This window comes from Ambystoma mexicanum, chromosome 8 (assembly GCF_040938575.1).
Source record: "Ambystoma mexicanum isolate Mex_15411 chromosome 8, UKY_AmexF1_1, whole genome shotgun sequence".
In the NCBI taxonomy this organism is placed as follows: domain Eukaryota; kingdom Metazoa; phylum Chordata; class Amphibia; order Caudata; family Ambystomatidae; genus Ambystoma; species Ambystoma mexicanum.
This window is the reverse complement of record NC_090929.1, coordinates 1,612,650,033-1,612,673,905: the sequence shown is the minus strand read 5'-3', so window position 1 is coordinate 1,612,673,905 and position 23,873 is coordinate 1,612,650,033. Positions and strand designations below refer to the sequence as shown.

Here is a 23,873-nt window from a genome sequence, read left to right as displayed (position 1 = left end):
ATAAAGGGTGGGTGCAGTACATGAGCCCTGGGGGACGCCACAGTTGATGGTGGTGGGTGCTGCGTTGGCTTGGTCAGAGTCGACTTTCATGGCTCTACCTTCTAGGAAGGAGGTTATCCATGTGGTGGCTTTGTCAGAGAAGTAGGCTCGTTGGACAGATGCGAGGTGAGGATATTGTGGTCAACACACTCAAATGCGGCGGAGACATCAATGAGGAGCAGGTGGGCGGGTTTGCCAATATCCATTATTTTGGTAATTTGGTTTTTAAGATCCAGGAGGCCGGATTCTGTGCCATGGCCTTTGCGGAAGCCTGATTGTCTTCTCCCAAGGATGGCATTGGTTTCCAGATATTGTTGGATTTGGATGTGAGCGGCTTTATCCAGGATTTTGAGGAGAAAGGGAACAGTGGTGATGGGGCGGTAGGTGTGGGGCAGGCGGGGCCTAGGGTGTTTTTTTATTTTTATGAGTGGGCGAACCCAGGCCTCTCTTAAGCTTTGTGGTACGATTCCTGAGGCGAAGGATGCATTAATGAATGCTCTGATGATAGGGTTAGTGAATCTGCGCATTCTTTGATAGTAGAAAGGTATCGGGACATCGTCGTCCTCTATCCTGAGTCTCCGCAGGAATCCGCGAACCCCAGCCGCTCACCACTGGGTTTTCTCCCCCAAGAGGGTTTCCCTGGGGACCTCTCAGTGATCACACCATTGTGTAGGGCCACGGCGGGGTTCTCAGGAGAATCCTTACTATCAACAGGGTCCAGCTGCCGTCTTCAGGGACCACAGGTAGGATGTCCTCTGGGTTTTCACTGTTCTCTGATTTGAAAGTTATTTGTCCCATAACAACTTTGTGTTGACGTACAATTTTGAAAGCAAAGAAAAGGAGACTTTAACATGGAAGGCCAGGCGGGCCCCAAACCACGGTTTGGAACTGTTTGTAGTGTTGGATCCTGAGCCAGAGTGTGTCATCCTGTCTACAGGGACAGCCTTACTCCGTGAGGTCTAACGTGGGGAGGAGAGCTGGTTCAACTACATTTGTTCTTTAGAACACTGTTTTTTCCGTTTCATACATTTCTCCCCCTTTTTGTACAAGAGATAGGGCAGGCATTAGGTTTTGTTAGCATAGGCCATTTTTCATTTTGACAGATTCTACTAGGACTGTTTTGTTTATCGTTTGATGGTCGAGACTACTCCCATCTTAGTTATAGGGCAAAGTAGGAGTTTCTCCAGCCCCAACATTTTCAATAAAGGTTTTACAAAATATATCCATTGTGTCAGTGTCATACTTGCGATGCCATGCCTCCGCTACATATACTTAAAGAAATTATCATTGTGGGTTTTTCATTATCGCTCCGTTCTAGCATTTCACCTCCCAAGTGCCTCAATAGTAACTGCAAAATCAGGCTTGATCATGTGACCAGAAAGCCAGTGTAGGAATGCAGGGAGTATGCTTCTTTAGATCTCTTCTAAAAATATTTTTTTTGTATCACTGATGGATGGGCTGACGGTTCACTAAATTATTTAGATGATCTCCTGCTGGTCTAGTTTTCTTTCTTCTCATGAGCAGAATGTATTAAATTTACAAACTTTGTAAATACCTGGGTAGGGACTTCAGACTGAAACATCTGCATGAATTAGAACGTGTACTGCAGCAGAGCAACATCTATGATGGTTCCGAGAGCTTTCATTGATTTTGGAGAAAAGGCTACCAGTGCAGCGCATACAACCCTTGTCAAGTGTGATAAAAATGCAGCAACCTGTCTATTCATTATATGCTGAAGCATTTCCCGCAGCTTGCCATCAGTTTACCTGAAGTAGATTGACATTGCCAGTCAAGATTTGGTGGTTGCTTGATGAGATTAATTCTAAGCCATCATTGGTTAGACAATGTCCAAGGTTTAAAGCTGTAGGCTACAGTTTAAAGCAACAATAGAGGCGTTTGGCCATTTTTAAACAGGAATCTAGTTGTACTCCAAACTACACAGGCAATATTATGAAAAAGTCAATGCTTAGCGGACAGTGGTTGTCTAGCCCCATTTGTGAGACCTGACTCACTGTAGCAAAGTCTTTGTTAGAAACCAGTACCTATGCCATCAACCTTATGCCTTACATAGTTCATGCTTACCTAGTGGTGCCATGGTAAAGTAGGAGGCCTTGAATCACTGCATTAGACCTTCACTTGAATATTTTCATGCCAATCAGTTTGACAGAAGGGTCCTGTTCTCCACAATAGCGGTTACACAAACTGAGTGAGATAAAATTTAATCTGAGTTTTTTAAATGTTCATTTTTTTTTGTTTCTAATCTGAAGTCCTGTTTTCTTAACTTAGGCTCTCTGAATGCTCGAAACAGCAACGAAGATCGCTCCCCAGAGAATACTGGCACTTCCATCCCAGTGGATCATTTTCCAGAGGTGGACAAGGCTGTTCTGGTGGAGAGAATAGTGCGACTACAGAAGGCTCATGCCCGCAAGAATGAAAAGATAGAGTTCATGGAGGATCACATAAAGCAACTAGTGGAGGAAATTAGGAAAAAAACGAAGTATGTATAATTCTCGGCTCCTTTGCCCTTTGCTGTGGAGCATGGCTTCTGGCCTGCACTTTTCAACTTTCCATATAATCCTAACTTTGTTCAATCACATTACCTAACAAGCAAGAAGAAAACGCTCATGGCTTTAATCTGCTGCATGTGATTTCCTGACTCTGGATCTGTCAATATTATGTAGATGTTCTCATAATAACACACTTTCAAATAAGGGTTTAATTGTTGTTTTTGAAATGTACCCCTTTTTTTCCTGAATAACACCATAATTCATAAATGTCAAGCTTGATCGTTTTTGGCATGCAGGACACTCTCAATCAGCTATTCTAATGGTAACCAGCCCCTCTGCTAAATCTAGCTGAAGCCTTATTTATTGACTCTTTTAGCTTCTTTTCTGTGATTAAGGCAATTCCATCATGCTTCTCTGCCCATATATCTACTTGGCTTTCTTCTGTTTCTGATTTTTTTTCTTTTCTGTTGTTCTCCTTTGTTTTAAGAATGAGCTATTACTAAGGTTTCAGGTATCTGCATGGCTATTAAACCCACAACTGCTCTTTGAAACCTTGTTTTGTCAGTTATCACAGATCGTACAGGAACTAAACAGGTATTCAATCAGTATCTTTCAACATATGGTATTTTTATTGGGAATTTCTTGTACCACAAACTGATTTAAAAAACATGGGAGAACAAGCTTGCAGATGCCTAGGAAATGTGAAGTTTTATCTGGATACCCTGGAACTATTTTCCTTTACAAAATGTGTGGGTTCCTTAAAATAACATCTGCAGCAGAATATGGGTTTTGGGAGCGAATCGGAAATCTATATTTCAAGCACTGCTCATGACTGATTGCAGCTTTAGTCTGCAAAATGGGAAATTGCTGCTGGCCCGAGAGTAGCAGAAGAGTCATCTCCCTGGCACAATAGCGGCTTTGAACATAGCCTTCCATTGGAATAACACGCCTTGATGCCAACTGAAATGCTTCTGAACTTTGATACAATGAAGCATCATGTGATGCAAGGACCTAAAAGTGTCATGTTTTCTATAGCCATTCAAACTTTGCTATGGCAAGGAGCTTGGAAAAAATCTAAATGATAACCTTAAATTGACTTTTTAGAACCACGCCCCCATGTTAATTCCTTTGTCTATATTCCGAAGTATTTTGTCTGTTTGTGTGTAGCATTGTACTAGTCTTGATACAAAATAGTTTGGCAACTCTACCTCAGCACACTAGCACATTTGAATGAATTAATAAAGTTAATGAATGGGTAAAACATGAACAGTTTGTATTTTTGTTAATCTACTATGCCCTCAGTGGGTTTTCATTGCCAAGAAGAATAAGAGGGACGTGTCTATTCACCCTGTTAACTTGTCTGTTTTACAACATGTTGCGTATTTCATGATGTTGAGAGTCTGATTTATGATTGAAGTTAAAAACTGGGGTTGAACATGGACATCAGTGACGTCTTCTAACGTTGTAATATACCTTGGAATCACTGCCTGCACTTTACCCACCGCCGTGGACCTTTTTTGCTCTGCTGATTGAGTTGGTCCCTTTTTTTACCTCTTATAGCTCCTGTATTTTTTTGGCCCAGCTGACATTTCAATGTTTTTCAACATATGTGCTGCATTACCGCATGCTGCAATGTCTGCCTTTCATCCCCGTAATCGTCTGGGGATTGCTAAAGCATTGGAGAAAGTGCTCAACCAGTCCTTTCTTAGCAATGGAACCCTTGTTAAAGAATAGCTTTGTTTTGGGGGTCATCCTCATACATTCAAAGTGGGGTTGAATCACCACTTTGTAATTAAGAGAGCAACTGCGATTGTTTCATCAGACCTTCTGGCCTTCTCTGGGAGAGACATTTTTTTTGTTAAAGTGCATATGAGAAACTCATTGTGTCTTTTGCACATCAATACCAATTTTAAAATAGAAACAGAAAAAATTGCAAAATATAATTGATACACGTGACACCGTTTTTTAAATCATTAATTATGGAAATACATTCACATAAAACAATGTAAACATTGTGAGCTTCAATAATAAAAGCTAGTACCAAATAAAAATACCTCACATGCATTCATAACAGGACACAAACAAGGGGAAAAGGGAGAAATCTTAACTTCGAGGGGATTGGGTCCTCCGACGTATTCCATATCTATGACAGTAATCACCACAGCTGTGCTGCTTCGGAAAATCTTTTGGCGTCTGCGTCCTGCGTCGATGACGTCTATACGCTGTCCTCGAGGGCCTCCGTGGAGCCGACATCACCGGATGTTATAAGTAGGACGCACAACGCCTGTAGCCTCACTTCTGTTTTTTCCTCGAACGTGTTCGCTTCGGAGATCTCGGCGCGCCTCGACTCTTCTGAGTTCTGTTCTTTCGGTTCCTCGAACCTGTTCGTTTGTGAATATCTATGATGTCCTCGTCTTCTACCCCGCGGCCGGTTTTTAAGAAGTGTCCGGAATGCGGGTCTTATATGTCGTTGACGGATTTGCACGTCGCTTGCCTCTGGTGCCTCGGTGGGGACCACGACGCGGATGACTGTGTGGACTGCCAGCCGCTTACTTCGAAGGCCTTGCTGGCGCGTAAGAAGAAGCTTTCTGTAGGTAAGGTGGCCAAGCCCCGGAAATCGAAGTCCACCGGCCTTTCGACTGATGATTCGAGGGGCGACTCTCCGCGTCGTCGGCCCAGAGGGATTTCGGTCCTGGAGTAGGTCCCGCCATTCCTCTGCCTCTTCGAGGCACTCACGGAAGCGCCGTCACCAGTCGCCTTCCCCGTCCTCTCGCCCGAGGACTCTGCCCGTTGGCAGGTTGCTTGTCCCAACAAGCATTCCACTCCTGCTGAATGGGATTCCTTTCGGCAGGAGATGATGGTGATTTTTCAGTCGCAGGGCTCCGCTCCGTCTGCGCTGTCTAAAGACGCCAGCCGTGTCCTTGCTAGAGACACCACTCGCACGCCTTCGGGCACGAGTGGTCGTCGCAATCACCGGGGGCCTTTGAGATCCCGGTCGGACAAGGTTGGCCACTCTAGACATGCCCGTTCCAGGTCCCGCTCCTCAACGCCCTCGAGAGCGTCGGAGCCTGTGAAGTCTTCAAAGAAGACATTGACGCCTCTGGCGCAGAGGTCGTCGAGGGACTCTCTCGAGGCTCCGCCTCCGAGGAAGCCGTCGACACCATCGGTGCCCAGGCTCTCGAAGGACATGCTCGGTGCTCCGCCCTCGAGGACTGTGTCGAAGCTGTCGGCGCCACGCTCGACGTCGACGCCGATTCCATCGACACCTTTCGAGACTAAAAATGTCTTTGTCCCTTTTTATGTTCCCTCATTCCAGCCTCTGGACTATATTTCTGAGGTGGATGAAGGGTCTGAGGAAGGTGTGGTTCCTGAGGAGGTACCTGATGAGATTTTATCTGGGCATAGCCAGATTGAAGACCTGCAGCAGTCATTGCATAACGTCAGTGGTCTGGACACCTCTCCAGAGGTGGAGTTCTGTAGGCCTGAGCCTGGCACCCATGCCGAGTCCTAGTACCGGCACCTTATGTCGAGGGTAATGGAATAATTGGGGTGGTCTGCGCCACCAGTGGATTTTCTGCAGGATGACCTGATGAATATCCTCGACCAAGGTCCAACAATTGACCTGGTACTGCCATTCCATATGGCCTTGCAAAGAAGGGTGGCGGCGGCTTGGACTGCCCCGGAGAGTCTCCCGGCAGTGAGCAAGTCTTTGCTGCAAAAATACCGTCCAGCCAGTAGCGACCCCTGCTACTTGACCATGCACCCCACTCCGGAGAGTTTGGTGGTGCAGGTGGCTACGGCCCCAGCAAAGCAGGCATCGTACTCTACCATCCCTCCTGATAGGGACGACAGGCGTTTTGATGGCTGGGCAAAGAAAGTGTTTTCTTCAGGGGGTATGGCTTTGCAGGTAGCCAACTCTGTGTGTGCCTTGTCACGTTTCACGCACACTCTGTGGAACTGTATTTCGTTAGCGGCTGATCATATTCCCGAAGGGGAGGAACGGGATGGTTTTCTTGCCATGGTGCAGGATGGCAAGGATGCCATGTGTGAGTCCGTTCAGTCGGGTCGGGACATGGCAGATTGTGTCAGCCGGTCTATGCCGGAAGTCTGGGTTTTCTCCTGATGTGCAAGCCCGGCTCCTCAACATGCCCTTTGATGGTGAACATCTTTTTGGCAGCAAGGCTGACGAGAGCCTTGAGAGGTTGCATACCTGCAAAGCTGCAGCAAAGTCGTTGAGTGCTGCAGTTCGCCAACCTCCGCCTTTTCGTCCTAGGGGACAGCAATGAAGGGGAGGTTCCTTTCGATATTACTCATCCTTTAGTAGACCGAGAGAAGCTGCAAGTCAAAGGGGCCACCATAGGAGTGCCAGAGGTGGAATAATGGGTACTAGAGGTGCCAAGGCCGCTTGGGCAGTTGCCTCTTTACCCTCAGGCAATGCCGCAGCCGCTTCAGCTCAGTCATGAGGCCATGTCCCATGGTTCGCCGGTCAGGGGAAGGGTGGCGCAGCATCTTGTAGAATGGCGTGGCATTTCTTCAAATGTGTGGGTTCTGGAGATCATAGCCCACGGCTACTGTCTTCCTTTCCGGCAGAGACCTCCAGACAATCCACCAGGGAATATCTCTTTGAAGAGTCCGGATCCGCTCCTTGCGCAGGAAATTCAGTCCCTGCTGGAGAAAGGCGCCATAGAACTGGTGCCTGCAGCAGAGAGGAACAAGGGGTGGTATTCCCCTTATTTTTTGATTTCGAAGAAAGACGGGGGATTGAGACCCATCATGGACTTGCGCGGTTTGAACAAGCTCCTCAGGAAGGACAAGTTCAAGATGGTTACTCTCTCTCAAGTCCTCCAGGCCCTTCAACTTCAGGACTGGTTGGTGTCTCTCGGCCTCAAGGACACTTAGTTTCATGTGCCGATCCATCCCAAGCGTAAGAAGTACCTGAGGTTCACGGTTGGCGACTCGCACTTTCAGTTTCGGGTCCTGCCGTTCGGATTGACCTCCGCCCGAGGGTTTTCACCAAGCTCATGGTGGTGGTGGCAGCGTATCTCAGGAAAGGGGCGATTCACGTCTACCCCTACCTGGACGATTGGTTGATCAGGGTGTGCTCTTCCGAGCAAGTCCTGGATCATCTGTCTGTCACCTGCCACTCCCTTCACAAGCTGGCCTTCTCCCTCAACTTAAAGAAGTCCCACTTGACGCCAACTCAGCGGCTCAAGTACATCGGAGCAATGCTCGACACATCCCTGGGGCAGTGTTTTCCTCCCCAGTTGAGGACTTTTCACATTCAGCAGATGGTACACAACTTTCAACGTGCCCAGAGTCTCCCGGCGTTCGAGTTCTTGAGGTTGCTCGGCCTCATGGCATCCTGCATTCTTCTGGTGCCAGAGGCCCGGTTGCGGATGAGATCACTGCAATGGGCTCTCAAGATTCAGTGGTCACAGTCCTCCGGCAGGATGTCGCACCCCGTTCAGGTGCCGCCCTCGGTCGCTCAGGACCTTCTGTAGTGGGCCGACGAAGGCACTCTGATGAGGGGTGCTCCATTTTGGCTACCCTGGCCGGAGGTGACGATCGTGACAGACTCATCCCTCACGGGTTGGGGAGCTCATGCCAACGAGTTGACAGTCAGCAGTCGTTGGTCTCGGTTGGAGTCCAGACTCCATATCAATCTGTTGGCGCTGAGGGCCGTCAGGCTTGCCCTGAAGGCTTTTCTGCCGACTGTGCGAGGAAAGAATGTCCTGATTCTGACGGACAACACGGTGGCCATGCACTACCTCAACAAAAAGGGGGGGGGCAGGGTCACTTCCTCTGTGCAGGGAGGCGATGCAGCTCTGGTTCTCAGCCATCCAGCAGGGAATTTCGATCTCGGCAGTTCATCTGGCTGGAGACGAAAACGAGATGGCGGACGCTCTGAGCAGGCAGAGTGCGATCTCTCACGTGGGAGTTGGCTCAGGAGATTCTCCTGGAGATCTTCGCCATTTGGAATACCCCTCAAGTGGATCTCTTCGCCTCCAGTGTCAACCGGAAGTGCGAAAGGTTCTGCTCGTGGGAATTTCCTCCAAGAGGAGCCTTAGGAGACGCGTTCGTGGTGGAGTGGTCCTTCCCACTGCTGTACGTGTTTCCTCCAGTCCCCGTCATCCCACAAGTGCTGCAGAAGATTCGGTTCCTGGATGATCCTCATTGCTCCGGCATGGGCCCAGAGGACGTGATACCCGAACCTTCTCGACTTGTCCATCTGCCCTCCATGTCGTCTTCCCTACCGAGACGATCTGCTCTTACGGGAGGGGGGGTCAGGTTCTCCATCCAGAGGTCAGATCCCTCAACCTTCACGCTTGGCTTCTGAAAGGTTGAGGTATAAGGATTGGGACCTCCCTGAAGACGTGATGGAGGTGTTGCATTTGGCCAGACGGCCTTTAACAAAGTCCCTGCACCGTTGCTGTTGGAGAAAGTTCTGCGACTGGTGCAGGGTTAAGAATGTGGATCCTTTTTCATGTGACGTTCCTGTGGTTCTGTCTTTTTTGCTTTCTTTATCCCACAAGGGTTTACAATTGGGTACCATTAAAGGTTACCTGGCGTCGCTGTCCATATTTATGCGCTCGTCTGAGAAGTGTTCTTATTTTAAAATCCCTTTAATTTCTTAGTTTCTGAAAAAGCTCACTAATGTGTTCCTCCGTCACCTTTCCTAGTGCCCGGTTGGGATTTGAACCTTGTTCTTAAGTTTCTAATGGGTGCTGCATTTGAGCCTTTACATTCTTGTCCTTTGGGACTGTTAACCCTGAAAACGGTATTTTTAGTTGCGGTCACTCCCGCTCGCAGAGTGAGTGCGTTACAGGCACTTTCAGTTAAGCCACCCTTCACTGTGTTTCATAAGGACAGGGTTATCCTTAGAGTTTGTCTTTCCTTTCTTCCGAAAGTGGTGTCGGAATTTCATTTAAGCCACAAGGTCATTCTTCCGGCATTTTATCCTCCTACGCATCCTGGTAAGGACGAGGAGAGGCTCCATAGGTTAGATCCTAGGAGAGCTTTAAGTTTCTACATTTCAAGCATGTCTCGGGTCAGGGTGGATGATCAGCTCTTTATAGGTTACGCTGGAAGGCGTTTGGGACAAGCTGTTACTAAGCAGACTTTGTCTAGATGGATTATCTTGGCAATTTCTGAATGTTACCGCTTGGCGGGTAAGGACCCTCCTGTAGGTTTATGGGCCCATTTTACTAGGGGTATGGCTGCCTCTACTGCCCTGCAGAGGGGTGTTCCTATTGGTAACATCTGTGAAGCAGCCACTTGGGCTTCGGTCCATACTTTTGTACGGCACTACTCCCTAGATTCTATCTATGGGCGGGATTTGGTCTTTGGCAAGGCGGTCCTTTACTCTGCAATTTGATTGGGCATTCTAAATTTCTTTATTCTACATTTTTTCCCTCCTCCATACGTTGGTACTGCTTTGGGAGTCTGTCATAGATATGGAATACGTCGGAGGACCCAATCCCCTCGAAGAACAAGTTACTCTCTTACCTGGTAACGTTCTTTCGATGGGATGGTCCGACGACGTATTCCATATCGCTCCCTCCCTGCCTACCCCGCTACAGAATTTCTTATGCGATTGCACTTTACGTTTCCGCAAGACTTTCTGTGGTCATACCGGCAGAAGATTGGTGCCACACGATCTGGGGGAAAAGACTACAACTGAGGCTACGGGCGTTGTGCGTCCTACTTATAACATCCGGTGACGTCGGCTCGACAGAGGCCCTCGGACAACGTATCGACGTCATTGACGCAGGACGCAGACGCCGAAAGATTTTCCGAAGCAGCACAGCTGTGGTGATTACTGTCATAGATATGGAATACGTGTTCGGACCATCCCATCGAAAGAACGTTACTAGGTAAGAGAGTAACTTGTTCTTCCTCTGACACGTATAAGGCTGTTTGTTTTAGGAGGACCAGTCTTATTGGGAATATGCATGGTTTCCACTTCCCATGGGTAATTTTCACAGGTATTGTTTCTAGATATGGCATGCAGCCGCAGTTATTACTAGGGAAGTGGCCATATACATCTCGTACCAGAATTGGTCCATGTTATAGCCGTGCCCTTCTGCCACATAGTAATTGTTGCTTTTCCCGCATTCCAAGACAAGAGCTTCACATCCCAACAGGACATGACATGCCGTCTCTACCTGCTTGGTCCATAATCTGTACCTTTGTTTTTCCTGCGGAATGCCCCCCAAGCTCCCGTATATTCGTAAACCGGCAGTATGTTCAATTGCATATATATAACAAATCTACGTAATTTCATGCTTGTCCATTTAACCAAGTAGGACTGGGATTCATTGAGAGGGAACCCCTGTTTTGTGTATTCCAAATATCCTTATTTTGTGTTAAGTCGGTCTACATTTTAAACCATGTCATGAAACATTGATTTTGCTCTAAGCTTCACTTTGAATTGCTCTATTTCCCCCTCAGTGGGCAGCTCAATATTCAGCATGCATAGATCGTCCAATGCATTGTTATTTAATTCTACATGAGCCTGGTTTCACTTGGTTTTATCCGTTCTGTTTGTTAACCAGTTAGTATGTTCCACCAAGGAGTTTCTTAGCATTTGGCCTTCTTCCATTTTATATGTGCCAATAATATATAATGAAGTTCTCTATTAATGAGTTGGAAAATAACTAGAAGGGAATCCTAATTCCAAGTGCAAGGCCTCAACCGGTTCTGCCTGTGGGACTCCTAATATTGACCTTAGGAGTTTCCCCTCCAGTTGATCCAGCCATTGTATATTCTGTTGCGGGAGGGTTTCTAAAGTGTACATTATTGCCAGTATTATGCTTTTTACGTATGCTTCATGCAATGCTTCTACACTGCCACCACACTTTGTTTCTTAGCTTTTGATGGTTTGCCACATACCCATGATCTTCGACTGGACTAGCTCACTTTATGTATGCGTATTGGCTGTTGCAATTATTGGGCTTCCTAAATAAATGCAAGATAGATTCTACCACTTCCAATTTAATTCCACCCAGGAACCAATAGTTTTTATTATATTTTTGTTTCCCTCCCAAAATCATGATTTTAGATTTGCTTTGATCTTTAATCCATTAATGTTTCCATGTTTTTCTAGACAATTCAAAACCCTCTGGAGCCCTAGTGGTGTCTGGTCCACGAGGATTGTGTGATCTGCATAACACACATAGGGAACAGGTTAGCTATCTTAGGTGGGAAATTCAAGCATTCTTTACAGTATTTGCACATATCGCTCACACACAAATTATAAAAAGTTGGAACTACAATACAACCTTGTTTTATGCCTAAATTCGTAACAATCTGTTGTGCCACAGTCCCCCTCCTGAGAGGTTCTCACCACTACATTTGTGTCCTTATATAGTGCTCTGATGTAGTACAATAAAAAGGGTCAGAAAATTGCTCCTCACTGTCACTGGGCTGTTGGAATACAAGAGGTCATTCACACTTGCAAACATCGATAAATAAATTTTTTCATCCATTTGCTATCCTAGTATTCCAAGAAACGTAGTTCCTAATTCCACCGGTCTGGGACAATTATGAGGTTTCACTAGTCCCAGCTATGAGAGGAATTAAAGGTAGACCATCTTCGGGCCTTTTGGTGGCAGTACGAATGACCGCAGGGTTCACTCTTGTTGCATGGTTAGCTTATAGTGCATTCCTACAATTGTTAAAGCTGTTGAGTTCGCAAGGCAATATAGCCATACTAAATATATATTGCAAGCCTGATGGCATAGCTGAGAATACATTCTACAAAGAGTTGGCGTCATTGATGGATGCTATATCCATGACCCCAGACATCTCAGCCACCATACTAGCTGGCGATCTTAACATGGATTGTTTGAATGATAGAAAGTGGCGTCCTTACCAGGAGGCTCTAAGATGGTCTAACTTTATGTCTCAGAGGAATTTTCAAATGGTCAATGGTGCTGTTAATGGTGATATTCCAGCCCAAAGCACGTGGTGTAGAGAGGGATCGTCAAGTATAATGTTTTTTTTCTATATATACATATATATATATGTGTGTGTGTGTGTGTGGATTCCTATCTGTTTATGCAGGTTTCTTCTTTTGAAATAGTGAAGCAACAGTATAGTGATCACAACTTACTTGCTCCGAGAGTTCAATGGAATGGGACAAAAGGCGATTTAAATAGACACTGGCATAAACAGGTATTAACGGTGAATAATGCCAGATCTCGCTGTTCTTGGTCTATTCCTAAACTTTTTCCTCTTAGTAAAGCAGTTGAATGGAATCTAAATCATCAATCTAGAAGACAATGCACTAATCTTTTGGACCAATTTAAAGACCATTTTGTGATCGCGAAAAAGCAGCCATTCAGGCACATACATGCCTTTTGATCCGGAGGTACGTGCAAGACGTGCTGCTTATTGTAGAGAAAGAAAGACTATCTTAAATTCTGCTCCCTCGATACCACAAGCTTCTTTAAGATCTGCTTAATGTAGATATCGAAATTGGCTGCGAGCCCGTAAATCACTCATATTTCAACATGATAGTGAAACAATGGTCAAAGGGGTTCAGGAACAACAGTGGGTTGCACACGTTACACAGTTCTATGCGGATAAACGATTTGACATCTTTACATATACTATGAAATCCAAATCGAAGTGGTTGGTTGTAGGGGTGTCACGGTATTAGTTTTATGACGGTACAATAATATTCTTGCCAAATGACGGTATACCATGGTTATCGCGGTATAGCAGGTGGAGTTAACTAATCTTAACAAATATTTTCTAAAAGGTCATAAATTGTCAGATTTATCATCAAAAACAAAACCAGGCACCCAGGGCCAGAATCGGGCTTTTCAATATACTTTCCACTGAAATGCCACCCCTTGCTTCCACCGAAAACACATGTGTGGAGAGGAGGTGGGGGAAGCCCTGCTGCAACTGGCAATGCGAACTGAATAGCTTTTCTTAAGTGGTCATTTAGGCTTTTAGCCCCCCCACTGGCTACTGGTGAAGATGAGCATGTTGCCATCTTAATAACCTGCATGCCACAGATCAGTGGAGTCTGATGGTAGTATACGCTTTTGCGCATAAAAACACACACGCACTCTCTTTACATTACAGCCTTTAGTTTACTTGCGGGCCAAAAGGTGTTCATTAATCATGGACATGTTACCCTTTGGTATGGCAGCAGGGAATACCCACAGAGATGAGTACATTTCGCAGTGTGACTCCTTATGTGTAAATTCAATGATAGAACCAGGGAAATCCCCCATTGTCATATGTTGAGAAAACATCGATTATAAATCTATAAACCCCAAAGCCGCCAACCTAAAGTAAACCCTTTTCTTTCTTGGCACTGTATTTATTCTTCCTATTGCTAACATATTGATTTTGTGTCAGGTACGTGTGGTTTATGGAATGGCATTAAAAACTGCTCCAACTGAAACTACTTGGCAGACGGCACATCCAACAGTGCAAGACCAAGACTGTGCAGCACTTGCTTACTGCAGCCTTTCCAAATCAGATTGAAAAGCACACTTAACGGTATGAATGGTATACCGGTATAAACAATGTGACGGTTATTATTGTTCATTTAAGTGGGTCACCGTAATACCGTTACATCCCTAGTTGGTTGAGTTTATCAAACAGACAAGCGGGTTTAGGGCAGCAGGACCTGGTGGCCTGAGTAACATTATGCTAAAGGCTAATTCACATCTATGAGCAGCTAATATTTTTGAATAAACTATATCAACAAATCTCAAGGTGTAAGGTTTTACGATTGTCTTGGCAAACATCCCTAATAGTTCCCATTTTTAAGAAGGGGGACCGATCATTACCCGAGAACTATCGAACCATATCGCTCTTAGATACGCCAGGCAAAATCTTTGCCAAACTAATTCTAAGAGACTTTAATGCATGGACACTTTCGAACCAATGTCGCGATCCTCAACAATCGGGGTTTGTGGCGGGAATGGGAACCACCATAAGTGCCCAAAAGCTGCAATGTTAAGCTATAAAACAAACAGTATTTTTTGCAATTGTAGATTTACATTCTGCTTTTGATTCGGTGTCACAGGTCTTATTAATGTCAAAACTAACCAGAGATAAGTGTTCACCCACTTTATGTGATATTATTTACAGCTTTCTCTCGGACCCTTCCATTCGCATTCGTCTGACTTTAAATGATTTATTATCTACATCTATACCTACTGCCCGAGGATTCAAACAAGGCTGTTTGTTAGCCTCAGCCATATTTAATTACTTTATTTATGATGTCAAGAGGCCATTTGATGTAGTTTGTTCTGATTCGTCAGAAATTAATGGAGTTGCAATTAAAGCGCTAATGTACACAGATGATCTGGTCCTGGTATCAAAGACCCTGATCGGTCTTCAGAAATTATTGGCTGCCTTTGATAGCTATATAACTCAGAATGAGTTAAAAATAAACACTGCAAAAACAGAATGTTCTGTATACTCCTAATAAGCAAAGTCTATTAATAAAATCAGGCTAGCCATTATACCCAATTATACATTTCGAAGGGATTGTGTCCTCCGACAAATTCCTTATCTTAGATATCTCCTTCCAGCTCTGCTGGCCTCGGAAAATTTTTCTCTAGATGGTGCTGCGCGACGACGTCTGCCGAGTCGATGTCCCTCGACAGCCGCCGTATCGACGTCATCCTGCCTGTAAAGGCCGCGCGCAGCGTCCTTTGCTCAGTTCCGTTTTTCCACGCTTACTAAGTGCCTCAGAATACCGTGGCTCAGTTTTGTCAATTTATCCTATTTACCTCGAGATATTCGATCCGTACTCGATGGCTTCCTCGTCGGAACCGACGACCCCTCGGTCCGGCTTCAAAAAATGCCGAGATTGTGGGAAAAAGATGTCGCTGACTGACCCTCACAGAGTTTCTGTGGTGTTTGGGAGCTGAACACCATTGTTCGGAGTGCGAGGACTGTATGTCCATGACAGCTAAGGCCCTGAAGGAGCGTAGGGGGAAGCTGGAGAAAGGTAAGACTTTAGAAATTTCGTCTTCCTCGACAAAGTCGAGACATTCGTCTCCTCGTCACCATTCGCGCTCCAGGTCTCGGAGTGGGTCCCATCACTCCTCGAGATCGAAGCACTCGAAGAGGAGATGTCGAAGATCCCCTTCTCTGTCCTCCTCTTCCTCTGTTTCTCCAAAGAGAATCCCTTGCCCCACGAAACATAGTTCCCGGGCTGAATGGGAGGAATTCCGCAAAAATATGATGAGCGTCTTCGAGAAAGCGGCCTCGACCCCCTCGAAGACTGCCGAGAGCGATGCTCTGGTCGAAAGACCCGAAGGTCAAAAACGCTGCGAGTCGCAGTACCCGGCGAAGGAAGCTTCTCGAGCGCGTCTCGAACCCTTGAGTAAAGCTATGACCTCAAAACCTCCTTTGAAGGTTCCATCGACGCCATCGATGAAGGTTCCGTCGACGCCGAGGTCGGTGTCTTCGACGCCGGCGTCGACGCCAAGGAAAGTCACGGTTACGACGCACCCAGTGGCTATACCCAGGTCCTCGATGACGATGGCATCGAGATTGTCGACTTCCTCGAGCAGAATCCCAATTCTATCGAGGTCCTCGAGGCCTCCGCCTTTGTTTTCGACTGTCATGATGCCCGCTCCCGGGGAGCCGGTTCAAGCCCTGCGTGCCCGAAAGCGGACATCCAGTCCCCAAGGAAAGACCCAGCAACCCCATATAGGGGCCCTTTGGACAGTGTCCTGGCGCCATAGGCGCCAGGCTCATTATGGGAGTGCTTGGGTGCACTTATCTGATGCAGACCATGCTGCAGGATCCCGGCCTCCTTGATGCCTGAAAGGAACTACTTTACCTGTGGGACTAATTTACCATCCGGGCGTGGTCGGGGAAGGATACATACCTGATTGGAGGAAGGATACATACTTGGAACTTCTTCCAAGGCTATTTAAACCCCACCCGAACAGCCACACGTGCTTCGCGTTGTTCTGCAACTGGCAGCTGGACGCTCACCGTGTCTGCTCCTGCATCCTGACTTCTGCCACGCCTGCCAGCATCCTGGATCACCTGCAAAGGAAGAGAAGAAGAGAACAGAAGAAGGAAAAGTCCTTACCTGCTAAATCCGCATCCCGGAGACATCTCGCCGACAATCCTGAAAAGGAAGACTTTTATTTAAAAGCTCATTGCGTCGATCGCTGCAGCGCCGCATTACACCCACCTTTACAGGGCGCCTCCATGTTCAGCAGCGATCATCCGGATTCGCAGTCACGCCCCAGCGCCTAGGGAGAAAAAGGCAAGAACAAAAGGTGAGAGAGAGAAGGGAATAAGGAAAGCTAAATCTCCATGTTAAGACTTACCTGTTGATTCATTCCCTCTTCATTTCGGGTCCGCGCCGCATCCTGGCATTTCCGGGCTCTGGCCCCTAAGGGGAAAAAGAGACATCAGTGTTAATGAGCGAATGAAAAGACATTACCAAAAAACGCTCATTAAAGACTTACCTGATTTCTACAAGAATTTCACCTCTCATCTCGGGTCGGTGCCTGTTCCCCGGCATTCCGTACCCCGGCCCCTATGGGGAAAAAAGACACTAACATTAGTACATTAATGCATGGACACAAGGGGAACCTCTTATCAAAAAATTTACCTGGAAGCCAAGCAAGTTTGGTTCTCACCAATCCGAAAATCCAGTGAAGTAACTGGATACCAACGCGCCCCTGCATCAGAAGCAGGATGGAGAGCTCGTCCTTCCAGACCCTAAGGTGAGACGCTACGGGGAATCACAGAAGGGTTTCGAGGAGGGTGAGAGGGGAAAGTGGGAGGCCGATTGCATTACCCCGCAGACAGTTAATCCCCTATTTTCGCCTACAGAAGGATACTTCTGCGAGCCAGACAAGCCAGATTTGGGGGCCCGGTCCAGTCCGTCTTCCGAACCCTGCGCATCACCTTAGAAGGGTTCACAGCAGCGCGAACCAGGCCAACGCCTCCGTGGGAGTCAGGTGAGCGTTACATCGACGCCACGCCCAAAGCCTTCGACGTTGGCGTCGACGACATCGACGTTTTCGAGGCCGATTATGACAAGTTTGGCACCCTCTGCCTTGGAGATGGGTTTTACACCCTTTGTGAGTTCAGAACAATTGAGAACTATGTCCTCAATTATGGAAGAGGGTGAACTATCTGAACAGGACACATTTGAGTTGGAGGGACCTGCAACCCCAGTTAGAGAGGAGTTATCCTCAGAAGAACGCAGGTTAAAGGATCTTCATGATTCTTTACATGAGGCAAGTGTGTTAGACACTTCCCCTGAGGTGGAGTTTGCTAGGCCAGACCCGGGGGAGCATGCTGAAACCCCCTATAGAGCCTTAATGGCCAGGATCACAGAATTTATGGGGTGGTCAACACCTTCACAGGCTTTCCAACAAGATGACCTCATGGATATTCTTGACAAAGGTCCACAGGAGGATCCTGTAGTGCCCTTTCATAAAGCTCTTCAGAGGAAGATTGTGACGAACTGGGAAACCCCAGATGTCGTCCCGGCAGTAAATAAAAAACTGTCTACAAAATACAGGGTATCTTCTGCAGACCCAGAGTTTTTGTCAAAACACCCATCCCCAGAAAGTATGGTGGTACAGGCAGCATCTTCTACAGACTTCAAGACTGCTTACCCTACCGTCCCACAGGACAGGGACGATAAGAAATATGATGCTATGGCAAAGAAAGTTTTTTTCGGCAAGTAGCATGGCGTTAAAATCTGTTAATGCTACTTGCACCCTTGCTAGATTCAGCGATACCCTTTGGGAGTGTGCTTCTACAGCGGCTGACTGCATCCCGGAGGGAGAAGAAAGGGAGGCGTTCCTAAATATCATACAGGACGGTAAAGACGCTATGTGTGAATCCCTCCAGACGGGCATTGATTCGGCTGACAGTATCAGCAGAGCAATGGCGGCAAGTACAACAACCAGGAGATTCGCTTGGTTGAGAAAGTCTGGTTTGGCCCCAGATGTGCAAGCCAGGCTCTTGAACATGCCATTCGATGGCTCTTCTTTGTTTGGGAAAAAGGCGGATGACAGTTTAGAGAAACTGCAAACATCAAAAGCAGCAGCAAAATCCCTAGGCGCTGCAATCCGTCAGACACCTTTTCGCCCCACAGGAACCTCTGCGAGGGGCAAGTCTTTTTGCTTCTACTCCGCATTCGGAAGAGGTAGAGGACGACTGGCTCAAAGGGGACAAAGAAGAACTACCCGAGGTGGACGGGGTAGATATTCAAAAGCTGCAGCAACAGCAGGTGCCTCTTTACCCTCACAGAACACCTGTAGGAGGCAGGTTAACTTAACATCTGGCGGAATGGCAGGCTATCACGTCAGATGCTTGGGCATTGGAAACAGTTGCCCAAGGTTACTGCCTGCCTCTCCTACGCATACCTCAGAGTCATCCACCGGGGATCAGCTCTCAGAAAGCTCTAGATCCGCTCCTCTTGCAGGAAATTTTGGACCTGCTAGAGAAAGGTGCCATAGAACCCGGTACCTGTAGCGGAGAGGAACAAGGGCTGGTACTCCCTTTACTTTCTCATTCCAAAGAAAGACGGAGGACTGAGACCCATCTTGGACTTGCGAGAATTGAACAAATTCCTCAGGAAAGACAAATTCAAGATGGTGACTCTTTCTCAGATCCTTCAGGCCCTTCAGTTCCAGGACTGGTTGGTATCTCTGGACCTTCAGGGCGCTTATTTCCATGTGCCTATCCATCTCAAACACAGGAAATACCTGAGGTTCGCAATTGGCAACTCTCATTATCAATTTCGAGTGCTGCCATTTGGGCTGACCTCCGCCCCGAAGGTCTTCACCAAGTTAATGTCGGTAGTGGCGGCAAGTCTAAGGAGGGAAGGGATTCACGTCTACCCCTAGCTGGACGATTGGTTGATCAGGGTGTATCTTCGGAACAAGCTCAGATCCAGCTAAATCATGTTTGCCACTCCCTTCACAGAATGGGCTTCTCCCTAAATTTAAAGAAGTCACAAATGATACCATCGCAGAGACTCCAGTTCATCGGAGCGATCCTGGACACTTCCCTGGGAAAAGCCTCGCCACCAGAGGTGAGGGCTCAAGATATTCTACAGATGGTTACCAAGTTCCAAAATGCCCAACGTCTCCCAGCCTTCGACTTTTTGAGGTTGCTAGGCCTCATGGCATCCTGCATTTTCCTAGTGCCAGAGGCTCGCCTGAGAATGAGATCCCTCCAGTGGGCACTGAGGACTCAGTGGTCACAATTCTCAGGAAGAATGACAGATCTTCTTCAGGTTCCCGACAGGGTGGCTCGAGACCTTCAGTGGTGGGCCTGTCAGGAGAACATTCTGAAAGGAGAACAGTTTTGGCAACCCTGGCCGGAGATAACAGTAGTCACGGATGCCTCACTCACTGGGTGGGGAGCCCACGCCAACGATTTGACCATCAGCGGTCGTTGGTCTCCATCGGAGTCCAGACTACATATCAACCTGTTAGAGCTGAGGGCCATCAGACTTGCGCTGAAGGTGTTCCTGTCAGCTGTACAAGGGAAAAATGTCCTGATAATGACGGACAACACAGTGGCCATGCATTACCTCAACAAAAGAGGAGGCGTAGGATCACTACCTCTGTGCAGAGAGGCGATGCAGCTCAGGTTTTGGGCAATCCAAGAAGGAATCTCTCTATCGGCAGTTCACCTAGCCGGAGAGAATAACTTGACAGCGGACGCTCTGAGCAGGCAGAGCACAGTCTCCCACGAGTGGGAACTAGCTCAGGAAGTCCTTCAAGAGATCTTCGCCCTTTGGGGAACCCCTCAGGTGGATCTGTTCGCCACCAGTGTCAACAGGAAGTGCGATCTGTTCTGCTCAAGGGAATTTCCCCCGAGAGGCGCTCTGGGAGACGCGTTCATAGTGGACTGGGAGTTTCCGCTTCTATATGCGTTCCCACCGGTCCCTGTCATTCCTCAAATGATCAGGAGGTTGAGAAGATTCCGGAAAACCTTGATCCTAATTGCCCCAGATTGGGCCTGGAGAACGTGGTACCCGGACCTTCTAGACTTGTCCATCTGCCCTCCAATTCGACTTCCACTCAGAGAGAACCTACTCTCACAGAAGGGAGGTCAGGTTCTCCATCCAGACATCAAAACCCTCAACCTTCACGCTTGGCTTCTGAAAGGCTGAAGTACAAGGATTGGGACCTCCCTGATGATGTTATGGAGGTGTTGCTTTCGGCAAGGAGGCCAGCCACAAAGTCTTTATAGCGCTGCCGTTGGAACAGATTTTGCAGCTGGTGTAGAGAAAAGAATATCGACCCCTTTTCATGTGGTACACCAATGGTTTTGTCCTTCCTACTCTATTTGGCGAATTCAGGCCTTCAAGTTGGTACCATTAAGGGCTATCCCGCAGCGCTATCCATCTTTAAGCGCACTGCGGAAGAACCATCCTATTTCAAGTTACCCTTGGTAATACAGTTTCTAAAGGGGTTAACCAACGTTTATCCCCCAAGACCATTCCAGGTTCCCCTATGGGATTTAAACTTAGTCCTAACTTTCCTGATGGGCACACCTTTCGAACCACTCCACTCTTGTTCGTTAAGATTTCTTACCCTTAAAACTGTTTTATTAATAGCACTTAGATCTGCTAGAAGGGTGAGCGAGTTACAAGCTCTTTCATGTAAACCCCCTCATACAATCTTTCACAAAGACAAAGTTGTCCTGCAAGTGAAGCCTAATTTCCTCCCAAAGGTGGTTTCTGAATTCCATATCACTCAGAAGATTACCCTGCCATCTTTCTATCCTCCTCCTCATCCGGGGAAACAGGAAGAGATGTTACACAGGCTGGACCCTAGAAGGGCTTTAAGTTTTTACATCAGTAGACTGGCCAGGATAAGACAAGCAGACCAGCTGTTTGTAGGCTACACAGGTCACAAGCTGGGGTTACCAATAACTAAGCAGACCATTTCCAGATGGATCATTCTAGCCATTTTGGAATGTTATAAACTGGCAGGAAAAGAGCCCCCTCAAAACCTTAGGGCTCATTCGACCAGAGGTATTGCAGCTTCATCGGCCCTCAAAAGAGGAGTGCCGGTTAAAGACATTTGTGCGGCCACCACATGGTCGTCCGTCCATACCTTTACACGATTTTAAAACTTGGATTCCTCCTCCAGTCAAGAGACTAGGTTTGGAAGGGCTGTATTGCACTCTATTCATCAATAGAAGGCAGCGTGAAGTCAGTACTCCCACCTCCAATAATAGAATACTGCTATGGGAGCCTATCTAAGATAAGGAATACGTCGGAGGACACAATCCCTTCGAAGAACAAGTTACTTCTTACCTTGTAACGTTCTTTCGATGGGATGTTCCTCCGACGTATTCCTTATCGACCCTCCCATCCATCCCTGCATTTCTTCTTCCCTTGTTGTTGCAGCTTACGCTCCTTCAGGGTGATTAGTCTAGTCCAGACAGAAATACTGTGGGCTACAAAACGGAACTGAGCAACCTGACGCTGCGCGCGGTCTTTATAGGCAGGATGACGTCGATACGGCGGCTGTCGAGGGACATCGACTCGGCGGACGTCGACGTGCAGCACCCTCTAGAGAAAAATTTTCCGAGGCCAGCAGAGCTGGAAGGAGATATCTAAGATAAGGAATACGTCGGAGGAACATCCCATCGAAAGAACGTTACAAGGTAAGAAGTAACTTGTTCATCTTGGGATGGTATTTGAGGGAGCTGTTAATGCAAAGAGACATTTAATAAGCATTGAGCATAAACTAAACACTGCCATATCCCAAGCCATGATTATATTGCATCGCTTTGGCACATTTTCTCTTAATCCGGCTTTATCATACTGGAAATTAAAAGTGACACCCTGCCTGTTATATGGTTTAGAAACAGCAGCTCCCCTCCCAGCCCAAATGCAACATTTTGGAAACAGATCCTGCAGCTGCCGCAGTGTATACCGCTTTCTTGGCTGCGATATGAATTGGGGCTAGTTTCGCTCAACACTATCTATCATTGGAAATTGTGTGCTTTATTTTGAAAATGTTTAATTTCTACTAGAATGGAAGTTAAATTAAAAAGCTTATTGGCATATTTATTCTTGAGTCAACACATATTTGTTCAAGTATGGCTAACCGCGATCTACCGAATTCTTGCACATGCTGATGTAACTATTGAATTATTGGTGTCTAATCCAGACAAGGCAAAGAAAAAGATCTATAGTATGGGCTGAGTTAATAACAGAGAACGGTGTTTACAGTAAAAACATGCATCTGGCGGAAGGTTTTATGATAAATTCATGGGATCCATGGAAATGTACTTGTGCAAATCTCCATCTGTATTTTATAGACAGTCCATATTGCGATTTCGTTTTAATCTGTGGCCTACTGGGATTTGTCATGTACACACCAGAATTTATCACAAGACCAAAACATTTGCAGATTTTGTAGAAACACGAAGATCACTGAAACTATTGAACATTTTATTGTTTACTGTCCGGCTCTGGCAGAGTTAAGAGTGATACATTTTTCGAGATATTGCAAGTACCTAGGTATGATGGATGAGCAGCAGTGCTGGGCTTTTATGTTGAGTACTTCTAAGGTGCCAATTCAAATTTCTGTGGTGAATTTTCTAAATGCTTTCAATCTTGAATCAGAAATGGTTTAAGTAATCAATAATTTTATCAAATGTAATTTATTGATTTGTTTAAATATGTTTTAAAATATTTTTCAGAATTTAAATTGAAAAGTTGATTGAATTGAGCTGATTAAAAAAATAAAAAGAGAGAGAAAAAAAGGGGTCTATCCCCCAGGTCTCCACTTTTGCCAAAAGTCTATTTCTAATGACATAATCATGGGCCCCTGAGTAGTCCATGAATGCCACGTATAGTGGGGCTCCTGTGGTTTTCATAATCTCTGCTAGGATCAATTTGACCGCCCATATACAAAGTACCACACTACCCCCTCGTCGAAAGCCTATTTGGCTCATATTCAGGATTCCCTTGCTCTTGATCCATCGGTTTAGTTCTCTTAACAGTAGATTAGGAAATATTTTACTGCTGGCGTCAAACATTGCCGGCATCCTGTAGTTCCTTGGGTCTTCTCGGGCTCCCTCCTTATGTACTGGTATGAGGAGGTAGGATTTCTAACTCTCCAGAATCATCTCTCTTGTCTCTCTGATTTTGAAAGCATTAAAGAAAAATTGTGCCCACATCAAAGCCTCTTTTTTTAATTATGATGTTGGGCAAATTATTGGGGCCTGGTGCTCTAGAGGCTCTGGATCTCGATTATCTTTTGGATGTCATTTACATCAATGTCCAGGCAGCCTGTTCTATTCCCACCTTTGTGCTATTGTTTTGTTCCA

General features: G+C 46.5%; 1 protein-coding gene across 1 annotated transcript in view; it reads left to right on the top strand.

Annotated features, from left to right (window-relative positions):
* The window catches only part of CCDC186 (coiled-coil domain containing 186), a 1,219,714-nt gene that overhangs the window by 1,052,659 nt on the left and 143,182 nt on the right, over positions 1–23,873 (top strand). Inside the window, exon 14 of the mRNA XM_069611867.1 lies at positions 2,326–2,536. Within this exon, the coding sequence (XP_069467968.1) occupies positions 2,326–2,536 (211 nt within the window). The remainder of the gene's footprint in view (positions 1–2,325; positions 2,537–23,873) is intronic.